The sequence below is a fragment of the Zeus faber genome (genome assembly GCF_960531495.2).
Source record: "Zeus faber genome assembly, chromosome: 2".
NCBI lineage: Eukaryota > Metazoa > Chordata > Actinopteri > Zeiformes > Zeidae > Zeus > Zeus faber.
The window spans coordinates 2,078,876-2,094,430 of NC_137189.1; the positions used below are offsets into that span (position 1 = coordinate 2,078,876).

At 42.2% G+C, this 15,555-nt stretch overlaps 1 protein-coding gene across 1 annotated transcript in view; it reads left to right on the forward strand.

The window, feature by feature from the left end:
* LOC307248118 (radixin) overlaps positions 1–14,553 on the forward strand; it is a 69,315-nt gene extending 54,762 nt beyond the window's left edge. The window contains exons 10-15 of the mRNA XM_080024373.1: positions 824–987; positions 8,188–8,318; positions 11,165–11,325; positions 11,668–11,760; positions 12,031–12,267; positions 12,481–14,553. Of these exons, the coding sequence (XP_079880499.1) occupies positions 824–987; positions 8,188–8,318; positions 11,165–11,325; positions 11,668–11,760; positions 12,031–12,267; positions 12,481–12,645 (951 nt within the window). The 3' untranslated portion in view covers positions 12,646–14,553. The remainder of the gene's footprint in view (positions 1–823; positions 988–8,187; positions 8,319–11,164; positions 11,326–11,667; positions 11,761–12,030; positions 12,268–12,480) is intronic.
* The last annotated feature ends 1,002 nt before the right edge of the window (positions 14,554–15,555 follow it).

Genomic DNA, 15,555 nt, shown 5'->3' on the forward strand with positions numbered 1-15,555 from the left:
ACTGCTCACAATGTGCTCCGGCTGCTCGCTGAGCGCTTGCCAATGGCGGGTTTCAAGCGGGTTTATTATTTGGTCGTGTCGGGCTCTACTAGGCAGTGACGCGCTGACGAGCTACAGCCAATGACAGCAGACACTGAGTGTGGGGGAATGGAGGAGTCGAGAAGGAGAGATGGAGTGACGGGAAGCAGCCTGAAACACACAGCATACCTATTGTACTTTTCTACTTTAGGTTTTTAATATATTTCTTATTTAAATTCTGCTTCAAGAATGAATAAAAAATAAATAATCCTGTCGCACACATGGTATCGCGTCTTTTCCGGTGTCACTTCTCACGTTTGTTTTTGTGACAAAACGTAGTTTGGAGACCAGGCAGACTCACCGGGGATTCCTCTTGGTGAAAGATCTTGTAACGTGTGACCCTCTGTCGCCGATCAGTCATGTAGTGTGAAAACACAAGCCTTCAAGATTCCCGATCACAGGACACAAAGTTGTGTAGTTTAAACAGTACAGCGATCTGACGACTTTGAAAATCATGTAGTGTCCCCATGGGATAAGCCTTAACAACATGTCAAATCTCCTTTTTGGGTGAAAATGGGATACTCATGATGTTGTCAGGGTGACGTCATAATACATGGTTTGCTATCAGGCAGATATGAAACCCTGTATTATTTTGACTGGAGAAGTACTGAAGTCAGCGTTATGCTCTGGATATACTATGGCATTTACAATGTAGTTTTTAAATATAATGTGATCCAACTATCAAACCTATCCCTTTTTAAAAAGATCAATTTTCAGACTTTATCCCAACTCCATCCCAACACAGGACTTTGTGTTTTATGCACCTCGGCTGCGGATCAACAAGCGCATTCTGGCGCTGTGCATGGGCAACCACGAGCTGTACATGAGGAGGAGGAAGCCAGACACAATCGAGGTGCAGCAGATGAAGGCCCAGGCAAGAGAGGAGAAACACCACAAACAGATGGAGAGGTACTGCTATGATCGTGCACGCACTAGCAGTAGTAGCAATCCAATGCCCTATTGATTTATAGATGTATATACATGTATGTACTGTGTCATTCACAGTGTTTATCCATGAATCCAAACTCACATTATTCATAGGTGTGTGTGTGTGTGTGTGTGTGTGTGTGTGTGTGTGTGTGTGTGTGCTTGAGCCCCACCTACCGTGAAACTTGACACAGAGCAGATGAAAGGACAGAAGCAGCACGACAGCGGTTCTTTCTGTTCATTCAGCTCAGTTACATTAATTTGTAAAATGGATTACATAACGCACATAATACATAATTTTTTTTATGGATTAAAGAAAAAAAATAATCATTCTATGTATATATTTATGTATCTACATATATCTACCTATATATTTGTGTATTTATTTATATATGTGTGTGTATGTGGATATATGTATGTATGTATATATACTAACATACTAGTTGTCGACCGATCAATCGGTGGACCACGGGTATATATGTATATAGTGCCCACCAAAAGTGATCCAAGGAAGGACAACTGGTGAACAAGCAACAGGGTCATGGGCCCCCAAGGCTTATTGCTGTGCATAGGGAGCAAAGGCTAGCCCTATGATAAAAAGGTGTCAGAAAATACAGTGCATCGCAGTTTGCTGCATATGGGGCTGCGTAGTTAACCGCGAAAGCGGCTACAATGGGCACGTGAGCATCAGAACTGGACCATGGCGCAATGGAAGTAGTTGGCCTGGTCTGATAAATCACGTTTACATTTATCATGAGGATGGCCGGGTGCGTTGTTTACCTGGGGAGAGATGAGATGGCACCAGGATGCAGACCTGCCAATCTGCACGCATTTTGCGTACCAACCATGCAATTCTTGGTCAAAATACGCAGGTACGAAATGCCTGAAACTGAAACTAGGCAAAAAATATGTTATTGTAATTTAATTACGGAAAACAATCAATCAATACTAAACAATGGCCGGTGACCGCCCGATCATTGTCAGATATACATATCCAATTCTGTATCAAATTTACACAACCGATACTGTGCTCAGGTACTCGTTAAAATGCTCCAATACTCAAACCCGATACCAACAAAATGTAAAGTAGTTGTGTAGTTGATACTCAAAAAAAGAAAGCGGAAAAAAAGAAAATGTCGGCTGTTTGGAGGTACTTCAAGGTAAATGAAGATTGTATCAATAATTTATCACCTGACAATATTCTAAATTGTGCAGACTGAGTATCTATCGCTGTAACTACAGCGGAGCGTCTGCTCTGGTTGTTCCTAGTGCAAATAATCTCTTGAACTTGAACAATCTCCGCTTGTGATGACAGGTTAAACTATTTTTTTCTACACTCTTGATGAGTCCCTCAGTAAACTGAGTTGATTTGATTCAGTTGGTTTAATGCACGGTGAGCCCAGGAGGAATTCCAGTGAACGAGAGTGAGAAGTGTTGGTTTATTATTATTACTTTTTTTCAATGATTACAATTTATTTTGGATTGGCAAGTACCATATGAATATAATAGAAAGTTATATTTGCACTTAAAAGTGAAAGAGACTTTAATTTGAAGTTTGAACTGGACATTTCTATGTTACAGTTATATGTTGTGTTCTGCTAAAACTCAGTGAGAGTTACAGGTTGCATTATACTGAAACTTGGTGACATACCCATACTTTATTTTACTGGAACTCAGTGATAGTTTCATGTTCTATTATTGTTCCATAGTGAATAATGAATAATAATAAGCAGTGTCAAAATCAGCAATCTCACTATGGTGGTAATTGAAAATTGCAGCGGTAGTCTGTATGTGCGACTGTCCTATCAAGTGAGTGTGATCAGATTATGTGATATACAGTATTTGTCAGTGAAATAGAACAGTTATATCAACTGAGACTAAATTATAAGAAAATTTGATTTCCCTGATCGCAGATATAAACTCAAAATTATCGGAATACAATGTAAAATATATTTAAGTCAATGTTTTATTATGAACATAATAGAATGAAAATCGGAATTGACCAATAGCAGAATAGGCAGGTCAAACATTAAATCAGGAATCTGAATCTGCCAAGAAAATTGCAATCGGTGCTTCATTAGTTGGTAAACACATTCAGTAACTTAACAAGATAATACATTTCAAGGGGTATATCCTAATGATATGTATTTGTATACTGTATATAGTTAGCCGCAGTAGCTGGCATATGATTTCATGAGCCTTGTTACGATATGGCTACAGTTTGAAAAACTGATGGAGTAATTTTGCTGCAGTTACTCAAACGCCACAGAGACTCCCTGTTACACTATTGTGGTACTAAACATATTTTCCCAAGGTTGGCAGGTTTGCCTATGGGAAGAAGGCAAGCTGGCGGAGGCAGTGTGATGCTCTGGGCAATGTTTTGCCAGGAAACCTTGGGCCCTGGCATTCATGTGAATGTTACTGTGACACGTACCACCAAACATTGTCGCAGACCAAGTACACTGCTTCATGTCACTGGTATTCCCTGATGGCAGAGGCCTCTTTCAGTAGGTAATGCGCCCTGCCACACTGCAAAATTTGTTCAAGAATGGTTTGAGGAACATGATAAATTTCAAGGTGTTGACTTGGCCTCCAAATTCCCCGGATCTCAATCCAATCTAACCAACTGTGGGATGTGCTGGAACAACAAGCCCAAACCATGCCCCCCCCCCCCTCGCAACTTACAGGACTTAAAGGATCTGCTGCAAAATCTTTGTGCCAAATACCACAGGACACCTCAGAGGTCTTGTGGAGTCTCAGCGGGTCAGAGCTGTTTTGCCAGCACGAGGGGAAGCTACACAATATTAGGCAGGTGGTTTTAAAGTTGTGGCTGATCAGTATATTTGGCCTTCTTTTATTTATGTAGTTATTACATTCATTGATCGTAAAAATGTGTATGCATACATTAGGTCTCTAGGTCGCCTGCCACTACCACCCTATGTGGAAACTGAAACCCAAAGTAGAGGGCAACCTTATCCTTTGATTATTTGCGTTATTCGTTATTTAAAAAAAAAAAAAAAAAAAAAAAAAAGGTTATTGACCCCTGGTATAGAGAATAGACTAGTGCTGATTGACTCAACAGGCAGCCTGCGGGCCAGATGCCGTCCTTTAATTTGTGGCCCCTGCCACATCTGGTTATGAATTAGAGATCAGACCCGATCGGATCGGGCAAATTCACAGTCTGAGATTTTTTTCTTGCTGGTCGGGGCTTTATTATTAAGTGGCGAGGCTACGGAGTTGGTAGTAAATACTGTACATGAATACACAATGCCAGTCAATTTTTTGTGTCACATGCCTACTACAAACATTTCTGTTGATTCACAAGTATTACACACTAGGGGTGCAACGGATCACAAAACTCACAGTTCGGAGCATATCACGGTTTTGAGTCACAGAATCGGGTGATTTTTCGGATCGGATCATCAAATAAAAAGACAAAGATAACTTTGCTTTCTATTTATTCTGTAAAATACTTAAATCAAGGAACTTTTGCCCATGGTCTTAGATGAAAACAACATTCGAGATGTCCAATGTTTAAATAAAATCTGAAAACATATAAAATATTCAAAACTCAATTGTTAAATTAAAGTGCAATATGGGGCATGCATGAGACCATGAGAACATGGTAGTGATTGGGAAAAATAGCCTTTGTCCACATCATCAAAACAAAAGTAAAAGAAAGCATAGCAGACCTAAGCTTATAACTTCAAATTATTTTTCAGAAAGATAAGGATGTCTACATTGTGTGGGGAAAGGGTCGACCTCTTAGGGTGGACCACCAGTGCTATGTCCCCTGCCATGGAGAACACCTTCTTGCTAGGAATCCGTTGCGGATATTGATTTGTCCGATTACAATTGTCATCCAATCATTTTGAGTTTATATCCATGTTTGGAGAAATCACTCAAGTCTCATTGGACATCTCTGCCGTACGTCAATGACAAATACATCACGTGAACTGATCACGTGATAGGACAGCTGCACATTAAGTCCCTCCCCTAGCTGCTGCTGTATTCACAACTCATTCACGACATATTGTAAAGTAGCAGCAACATAGCGTGACATACCGTAAAAAGGAAATCCATGTGGTAACCAGTAGCGGTGCAGTATCTGCGGTGTGGAATGCAATATACAGTACATATTTGACTGCGGCGCTGTTTCGCCTCCGTATGCCTCCTCTTCCTCATTCCCTGGCCCTGCGCCAGTACGCACCGCTACAGAATATTACAAAGAAAAAACAAAGTTCAATATAAGTCCATCCAGTTTGTTGCACAGTGAACCCACATTAGAGAGAAATGTTGCCGGTAACGGTGTGCAAAATCGACATGGGCGGAGACGCACAACGCAACGACACATTTCCCTCTCCACCGGCATTACACTGTGTGTACAGGGGCGAGTGTGCCTTTGAGCAGAATGTCCAGTAATTCCAAAGATGTGGCGATGAAACTGGAAAATAAACCTGACCATCACTGAGGGAATGTCTTCTAGTGCAGAGGTTCCCAACCACCAGCTAGCGGACCGTGCTGGGCCATGAGGTATTTTCCACCGGACAGTGAAAACACTGGCTATATTTTTTTCAGGAGCAATCTGCGATTGGCTCCACAGCAGACCAGCAGCAGGAAACAAGGTAAATTAAATACATCTAGAGTATTTATTTGCTTTTTTTAGAGTAGAGAGCTGCAGGTAGTATTTTTCCTTTTACTAGCAGCGCTCTCCTCTGGCAAAAATACCATCTGTTTTTCTGCCCTTAATTTGGTAAGTAACTTAAAAGCAGTGTAATTAGTAAATTATTGTTTATTGTTCGAAAGTCTAGTTTTGCTATAACTAACTAAACTATGAGCTAACTAACTCTTTACGTGTGTAAATATTCTCATATTTTTTTATTCAAAATGTTAAATATTCAAATAAAAGTTAGTTATTGAGAAACAAGTGTTTTTCTTAACAAATCAAAACTCGATATACGAACAATGGCACATAGCCATCAATGCTTAAAAAATGCATATGTTTAAATCGAATCATTAATATCAAAAGTCAAATCAAATCGTTGATTTGGAGAATCATGACACCCCTAGTCACAGGGCATACGTTCGTGGACATCTATGTGGAAAGGCACGGGGCTGCACCGCCTTTCTGTGTAAATGTAAATTATGAATGGAGACTATGCATCATTTCTTATATATGTGCTTTGTGGATGAAACAAGCATGTCCACGTCTCTTGATATCATCACATCGACTCAAAACTTGGAATGCTTGCTGACAAGATGCCTGCATTTAACATTGTCTAAACTTTGCGAGGCTTTAATTTGAATAAAAGTTAAATAAAAATAAAACTTCTAAGTGATGGGAGAAACAGGGGCTTGTAAATGTTCACCAAACGGAACCCGACCAGACCCAGAACATTTGTCCTGAGTTCCAATTAGAACCAACCATTAAAACATTTATTAATACCCATAACTGTTTTTCCCTAGATATTACAGAACCAACCCGATGCATGCCTGAGGGGAATAATAAAACGTGGACTTGAACCGGGTGCGGGTCCGGGTCCCAGGTCAGGAGCTGGTCGACCCAGGAAGACCTCTACACCAGACTACTACTGGTCTGTGTATATTTTTGGTACCACACCAGCATTTTGACTTCCATTGTGGATGAAGTCTGTGTATTGACATGGATTGTTAACTGCTGGATCTGTAACTGGATGGATGAATTATGAATTGCGAGCGGTTGGACAATGATGCTGCATAACTCAATAAAATACATCTAGTATATACTGTATATATCTATAAAAATCAATCATAACATTTGAACCACCACTAAAAACAACTAATATTGTGTAGCTCCTAGGGATGCAAATTTAAAGGAATTCCCTTGATCGATAGTTGTTAACCTTAACAATTGTCGATTAATTGATAACATAAAAGCTAATGATGTCACCAGGCGGTGAAGCCATGGTGTACCTTACAGATTTTGACTTGGCATGAGCGGCGCTTCTCCTCATTTCATTTCAAAATGGAGAAGTTCGAGGCAAGACTCGCTGAGCTGGTTCGCCATACAGAAATATTTACAACATGTCTGTGCGCGAGTCTGGTGCAGATATGGACAACGAGATGCTTATAAAATGACTTAACATTACTAAAATTCTACTATACCTGTATAGGTTTGTTGTTCCAGCACGTCCCGCAGATGCTGGATCTGACCCTAACCCTCCATCCATATGATGTAGAAGATACGTGATTCATCAGACAAGGCCACCTTTTTCCATTGCTCCATGGTCCAGTTCTGATGTCATGTAACCATTGTAGGAGCTTTCAGCGGTGGACAGGAGTCAGCATGGGCACTCTGAACAGTCTGTGGCTACGGAGCACCATACGCAGCAAGCTGCGATGCACTGTGTGTTCTGACAACTTTCTATCATAGCCAGCATTAACTTTTTCAGCAATTTGTGCTACAGTAGCCCCTCTGTGGGATTGGACCTGACGGGCTAGACGTTGCCCCTTCCGCATGGGCACCAATGAGCCCATGGGCGCCCATGACCCTATCGCTCAGATCCTTACGCTTGCCCATTTTTCCTGCTTCCAACACATCAACTTCAAGAACTGACTGTTCACTTGCAGCCTAATGTATCCCACCCCTTGACAGGAGCCATTGGAACGAGATGAGCAGTGTTAATAACTTTTAATGTGGCTGATCGGTGGCTTTTTGTTGCTGACAGGGAGTGGATGTTGTCTGTAACTTGGGATGGACAGTTTCAGGAGTTCAAATGTAAGCGCGTGCATTTATGATAACCTGCGCGTGCATGTATATTCGGCGCATGAATGTTCCCTTGAAAAAATATGGAGATTATCTTCACATAAACAGTAGCTAATTATGTAGTTGTTTTGCCCTATAGTCTGTGGACCAATATTGATTGATTGCTCTTCTGTGGCTAATGTTAATTCCATAATGATCCTTACTCCCTGAAGTCAAGCAGCAGAAGTTAAACGACAGTATTCAAATACTACTGGCCCATTTTTCGGTGAACTAAATATGCAAGAGTAGTCTTACATGTTAGTTTGTAACGCAGGGCGTTGCTTTGCGGACGGGCCGCTTGAAAACAATCTTTTTGGCAAACATTGAGTATACCCACTTCTCCAGGCACCACTACACCACTGTGTATTGGACCTCTACCTCTGACACCTTCCTATCAGGGCCCAACTGGAGAACGAGAAGAAGAAGCGAGAGCATGCGGAGAAGGAAAAGGAAAGGATAGAGAAAGAGAAGGATGAGCTCATCGAGAGACTGAGACAGATCGAGGAGCAGACGCTTAAAGCCCAGAAAGGTTTCATGTCTTCCACATCTTTTTTCTTTCTTCTCATGATTTTGTGAGCAAGACCCAATGTTTTTCTCTCTCTCACACTCACTCACTGGGCCTTATTCAAGAATATGTGCATACAAATATTCTTAGATTACTGAGCTGGATACGCAAAATTCCCACCCGATTCAACACGTGTGCGTACCAGCCACATTTATTCTTAAACACATGTGCATGTTGAATCTGAACCATTCTAAACTGTGTGCGTAACTGCTAATTAGAATAAACCATGCTGGGATTTCGCCATATAAGGAACCTGCTAGAGAGCCTCAGAAGTAAACAAAAAGGAGGAGCCGACTCTACTGCACATGACTGGCAGTAGAGTCGGTTGTTGGAAATATGCTAACTATGCCATTGTCACACCTGCTTGGAGATTAATATTAATCCTTCAGTGGTGGAAAAGTGGACTCATAGCGTTTACTTACATTGGTTAAAGTACAAATAAGCACACACAAAATGACTCGAATGAGTAAAAGTGAGAGTACCATGGTGATGTTTGTACTTAAGTGAAAGTAGATACAGAAGTAAAAGTTCTAGCTCTTAAATCTTCTTAAAGTATTAAAAGTACTTGTCATATTTAGTCTGTAATGTGGCACAAGGTACTGCTGAACCTTTTTTCTGCACAGTGTGGTCAGCACATCCCGATTTGTCTTGTTTTTGTGCTTTGACATATGAATACGAATCTTGATTTTAATATACACTACTCACAAAAAGTTAGGGATATTTGGCTTTCAGGTGAAATTTATGGAAAATGTAAAAACTTCATGCTACAGTGATATTATATCATGAAAGTAGGGCATTTAAGTAGAAGCATGCAATAGTGATTTCCTCATCTCAAACAATTTATTGAAACAAAAGCCAACAACAGTGGTGGGTATACCACACCAAAAAATGTCAATGTCTCAATAACTTGTCATGTGCCCTTGAGCATCAATTACAGCTTGATAACGACGTCTCATGCTGTTCACAAGTCGACTTATTGTCTGCTGAGGCATGGCACCCCACTCTTCTTAAAGGGCGGCCCTCAGGTCATTGAGGTTCTGGGGTACAGAGTTACGAGCCTCTACACGGCGACTCAGCTGATCCCATAGGTTTTCTATGGGACTCAGGTCTGGAGAAAGTGCAGGCCACTCCATTTGAGGTACCCCAGTCTCCAGCAGCCGTTCCCTAATGAAACGACCTCGATGAGCTGGAGCATTGTCGTCCATGAAGATGAAATTAGGCCTGTGTTGTTCATGCAGGGGCACAATGACTGGATTAATGTTGTTATTCAGGTAGTATGGGCTTGTCACTGTACCATTCACAAAGTGTAGGGCAGTTCTGGATTGACTAGACACACCTGCCCACACTGTAACAACACCACCACCACCACCACCACCAAAGGCTCATCTGGTGACAACAGTGGCTGATGCATAGCGCTCTCCTTGACGTCTCTAACATCGTTGGCGGCCATCATTTCTGCTCAACGTGAATCGACTTTCATCAGAGAACAGCACTGAGGCCCACTGGTCCCTCGTCCAGCGTAAATGCTCCCTGGCCCGTGCAAGACGATGATGGCTGTGGCTGGTGGTGTGGTCGGGTACCCTTGCAGGTCGTCTAGCACGTAGACCACGCTGATGTCAATGGTTTGGAATGGTCTGACGTGACACTTGGGTGCCTCTCATCTCCCTTAAATGTGCCTGGAGTTGAGTGGCATCATCATCCGGTTCCGCAGGGCACTGTTCACAATGAAGTGGTCATCAGTGTGGGATGTGGCCAAAGGACGTCCACGTCTATGCCTTTCTGTGACTCTTCCAGTCTCTGTATCTCTGTTGCAACCTGCTGATGACACTCTGTGACACTCTAAGCTCATTGGCCACTTCCCTCTGAGAACATCCTGTTTCAAGCCTCGCAATGGCGAGGTACTGTTGATCAGTTGTTAGGTGTCTTCTTGGTCTCATGATGTCAAAATGTGAACAGCATGATGAAGAGGACTGTTTAAATACCAATTCTAATTGAACCAGGAAATGTATTGGTCGATTCATGGATCAAACACCTGTTGTGAATTTTGCCGTTCAGCTCCTTGTTAGAGAACAGCAAGTTGTGCAAAAAGTACTGAAACATTGAACAGTCGGACATGTGCATTTAAAAGTTTAGAGAAGGTCAAATGAAGTTCACCTGTAAAGGTTATGGTGCATTTTAGGTTCATCCTGAAATTTCACCCGAAAGCCGAATATCCCTAACTTTTTGTGAGTAGTGTATGTATACAGGTACTCCTCACTTGGGCTGAGAGAGAAAGAGATCTGATGCTTTGGAGGCCTGGTTTAGTGTCATATTGTCCGGTTGACGTCAGACACCCGGGCCAACGTCGCTTCATCAAGGTGACCGGAATTAGAATATTGGGTTGTGCTGGTTCAGGGAAATGTTAATAACCTGTTTTTGTGGATAATCTACATACACATTGCAGGTTTGGAGGTCCGTAGAGTAGACATACATACCAGGATGTTCCTCTAGGAGTGGAACTCGGTCGTTAATTGAGGAGTACCTGTATATATCTTTTTTTACTTAAGTAACACGACTGTTAGAAATGTAGTCGAGTAAAAAGTATAGATATTTGCTTTGAAACATACTGGAGTAAAAGTCAAAAGTCTGTGAAACTGAATATACTGAAGTGTATTTGAAAAATGTACTTACAGTACACTGTTTGTGAGTGAGGCCCAATCTCTCCCTCATGTGTGTTTTTGTATATGTGAGGAATAATCATGTCTGTTAAAGGGTGTTTGTTAAAAGAGGCTTGGTATTATTCATGGTTTCTAACTCGTGTCCCCCCTCAGAGCTGGAAGAGCAGACCCGCCGTGCACTGGAGCTGGAGCAGGAGAGGAAGCGGGCGAGGGAGGAGGCCGAGCGATTGGAGAGAGACAGACAGGCCGCGGAGAAGGCCAAGGCTGAGCTGGCCAAACAGGCAGCCGACCAGATGAAGAACCAGGAACAATTGGTGTGTGTGTGTGTGTGTGTGTGTGTGTGTGTGTGTGTGTGTGTGTGTGTGTGTGTGTGTGTGTGTGTGTGTGTGTGTGTGTGTGTGTGTGTGTGTGTGTTATTTTAATCAGTGTTTGTGTACTGTTAACGGTCTTAGTGATGACAAAAGTGTCTTTGAGGCAGGACAATTCGAGTATGCACATTCCCATTAAGGATAAAATGATTAATGGAATAATCGCCTGACAAAAGACTATAAGGTTCTTATTTGGAGTTTATCATTTATCTGAATGAATGTTTTATTTAAATCATCTGTCTTCTATATCCATCTAACCGTCCATGTTTGTTTATATTCATACTCTAGGCGGCTGAGCTCGGTGAATTCACAGCTAAGATTGCTCTCCTGGAGGAGGCAAAGAGGAAAAAGGAAGAGGAGGCTAACGAGTGGCAGAACAAGGTACTGCACCCCCAACCTTAAGCTCTGTTTTACAGTATGTGCTTCATGGTGGCTTCTGGCCAAGATAATAGTTCTGTCAGCTTTAATGTAATAGTCATCTCATCTTAAAAATGTACATTTCCAGCCAAAGGTTCAAACAGTCTCCTCAATTAAATGGTACAGATTTAATAAAATTGTAGTCTGAATCATCTTTGCATTTTGATATTGGGATTTGTCTATCGATTTCTGTTCTGTTCCTATTATTTTATTATTTATTTACTTATTTTTCAGGCCTTGTTGGCCCAGGACGACCTGGAGAAGACCAAGGAGGAGCTGAAGACGGCCATGACTCCGACACCTGTACCAGCTGACGACCATGCTGAGAGCGAGCACGACGAGCAGGACGAGAACCACGCGCAGGCAAGCGCCGATCTCTCAAATGAGGGCGTCAGCCACCTGGACCTGCGCAGTGAGGAGGAGCGCATCACCGAGGCCCAAAAGAACGAGAGGGTCAAGAAACAGCTGCAGGTAGGAAGGAAGATGTTATTGTCATTTGTGAAAGTTTGTTTGTATTAACTGTATATGATACAATATGAGGTCACATTACAAATAATTGTTTCTCTAATATTTCTTCCATGTAAATACAAGTAGTCATCCCCAAAATATTAATTTAGTCAATATCGCCCAGCCCTAACCTGTAGCAGGCCTCTGAGCAAAATTCTCTCTCTCCCTTCTTGCCAGGCGCTGAGCTCAGAGCTGGCTGAGGCCAGAGACGAAACCAAGAAGACCCAGAACGACATGCTGCATGCAGAGAATGTCAAGGCGGGTCGGGACAAATACAAAACCCTGCGCCAGATCCGACAGGGCAACACCAAGCAGCGTATCGACGAGTTTGAGTCCATGTGAGACCCCCTCCACCCCACCCCTCCATTACCTGCAGCCACTGGCTCCTCATGGACAACAGACGCTGCCATGCTTCTAATCCCACTGCTCATTCTTGTAATCCCCCTCCCTCTGCTAAAAAAATGTTAGAATTCACACAAAGAGCACAACCGGAAGGTCCCGGCTGCCAGCTCATCTTTGCCAAAGTATTGCCCTCGCGTAAAGTCCCAGTTGCGTCCGATATCCACCTTGGCACAGCCTGTCAGAAAAAAAACTGAGGAATGTGAATGGAAGCAAATTGACTCTTTTTATTTTAAAGCTGTTATTGTTGTTTGTGCTTGAAACGGCCATATGCAAAGCTCTAGTATTATCAAATATCCCCTGCTAAAAAAAAGTGTTTCCTGATTTCCTTTTTTGTTTGTTTTTTAATTTTTAAGATTCCTGTGCTCTGTTGTCATTTGGTAAGTTTTATGAATGTCCGGACGTTTTAAGTCATCCACAGCGAGGTCAGGAAGGTCCCGTGTGTGTGTGTGTGTGTGTGTGTGTGTGTGTGTGTGTGTGTGTGTGTGTGTGTGTGTGTGTGTGTGTGTGTGTGTGTGTGTGTGTGTGTGTGTGTGTGTGTGTGTGTGTGTGTGTGTGTGTGTGTGTGGTCGCTCTTGGGTCACTATGTTAACCACGCAAGCTTGCGTTAGGCCGTGGAAAAAAAAAAAAAAGTGTTGGTAAAACTATACAGAGTTTATTTGGAGGTTTGGTTTATTTTGACAAAACCCTAATTTAGATTTTGGTTTGATTGTGGCTTGAGAAGTGAGATGAACGGAACTGGAAACAATTCTCAAACGGCCCTTTGAGGCACAGACGGACAGTGTCCCTCCCCAAACCAGTTTTGGTTATCTTGCAGTCTGTGTATTTTCTTTTCATTCAGTCCTACCTTAAACATTGCTATTTGGCTCTACGCATGAAAGGATTTCCCGAGTTGTTTTGCGAATGAGTGAATGAGTTACTATGTTGGCTGAGCGAGAGAGAGAGATCTGATGCTTTGGAGGCCTGGTTTCGTCTCATATTGCCGGGTTGACGTCAGACACCCGGGCTAATATCGCTTCATCACGAGGACCGGAATTTGAATATTGGGTTGTGCTGGCTCATGGAAATGTTAATAACCTGTTTTCGTGGATGCTCTACATACACATTGCTGGTTATGAGGTCCAGAGTGTAGACATACATACCAGGATGTTCCTCTACTGGGACCTCGCAAATGGTGGCACCTTTTCTTTTTTTACTGAAACATTAAGTTTGACAAGTTATAAAATCTGGGGTTGACGGTTTCTGGCTGGGACCCCTGTGGTGGAGAATGCAGGCTGACTTCACCCACCACCACACTCCACTTCTGGGATGGTGGGGAAAAAGGTTCTAAGGGGTATTTTTGGGGGGAAAAAATTCTCAATATAAATTAATGGTGTTGATCGTTATGCTATATGTGACAGCAGGTGGTTGTTTGCATGTTAACAGCCATTTTAAGGATTAGGTTAACACTTGTCTGGAACACCGGAGGCCTGCCTTTAAGTAGAAATCTACAGCATTAAATGGGTTGTGTTTGCCTGCCATAATTAACAGATCAATAAGTCTGCTTCCAAGTCATATTTTGTAATGAGTTTAAAGTAAATAGTAACCTCACAGTGGGCATTGATCAAACTGTCTCTGGCTCCTGGGACCCCCAACGTCTTCTAAATCCATGCAGTTAAGTGTCACATTTACTTTGTGGTAGGATTGCGTTGGTCTGCCTGTCCCCTCCAATGGAGCCAGTAGTAGTGATGATGCCCACTCTGAGACCAGCTGTCACTCTTTGCTGTGAAGGATTTTTGTTTCCTAATGCTCATGTTAGTTTTCTTTTAGAGGGCACAGATATATTGCTGTCCACTTTATTGGTTCACAAATAAAAACAAAATGAATTGAGTATTTTGTTTGCAAACAAATTCTTTTTCCTTTTTATTTTTGGCCACATGCTGTCTGGCAAAGGTTTTGCTCAACATCGAGCTGAAAGAGTTTTACATATTTAAAGGCAAAACCATTAATAAAGTTACTGATTTTGCCTTTAAATGTTTTATGATTACCTCAAAAGGTTCCTTTTGTGCTCATTTTGTTGCCAATTGTCCAAGATTGAATCATCCGTGAGATTTATTGTCAAAATTGAGTTTGTATAAAATCTAAATTGCATTTAGTATTGCTAGCTACGCATCCTACAGTATTTTCACATTAACAGTAACTGTTAATTACAAAGTCAGTGCAATGGATCCGGAAATCTTTTTGCAGCTTTTATTTTAGCTGTGTTTAAAAAAAAATAAAAAAATAGCCACTCTTACATTTAGTCACTTAGCAGACCCTTTTATCCAAGGCGACTTACAAGGGAGAATAACATTCAAGCTACATTGCAACAGAAACATTAGTGTAACAATAAATAAATACTGCTAAGTAGTGCTAAGTAATTGTAAGTTAGGAGAGGAGATGCTCTCTGAAGAGCTGGGTCTTCAAGTGCTACTTAAAGACAGAGAGGTCCCTGCTCTGGTGGTTTTTGGCAGCTCGTTCCACCAACGTGGAACTACAAATGAGAATACCCTTGATTGCTGTGGTTGTGCAGCCGGCAGAGCCAGGCGACACTCATTTGACGAACGCAGCATCCGGGGGGGTAACATGTGCTCTTACAAGAGCATTTAAGTAGGCGGGAGCGTTCCCAGCAATCACTCTGTAGGCCAGCATAAGAGACTTGAACTTGATGCGGGCGGCTACAGGTAACCAGTGGAGCTCCATGAGCAGCGGAGTGACATGTGCCCTCTTTGGCTGGTTGAACACCAGTCACGCCGCCGCATTCTGTATCATCTGTAGTGGCTTCACCGCACAAGCCTCAAGCCTGTTAAGAGGGCGTTGCAGTAGTCGAGGCGG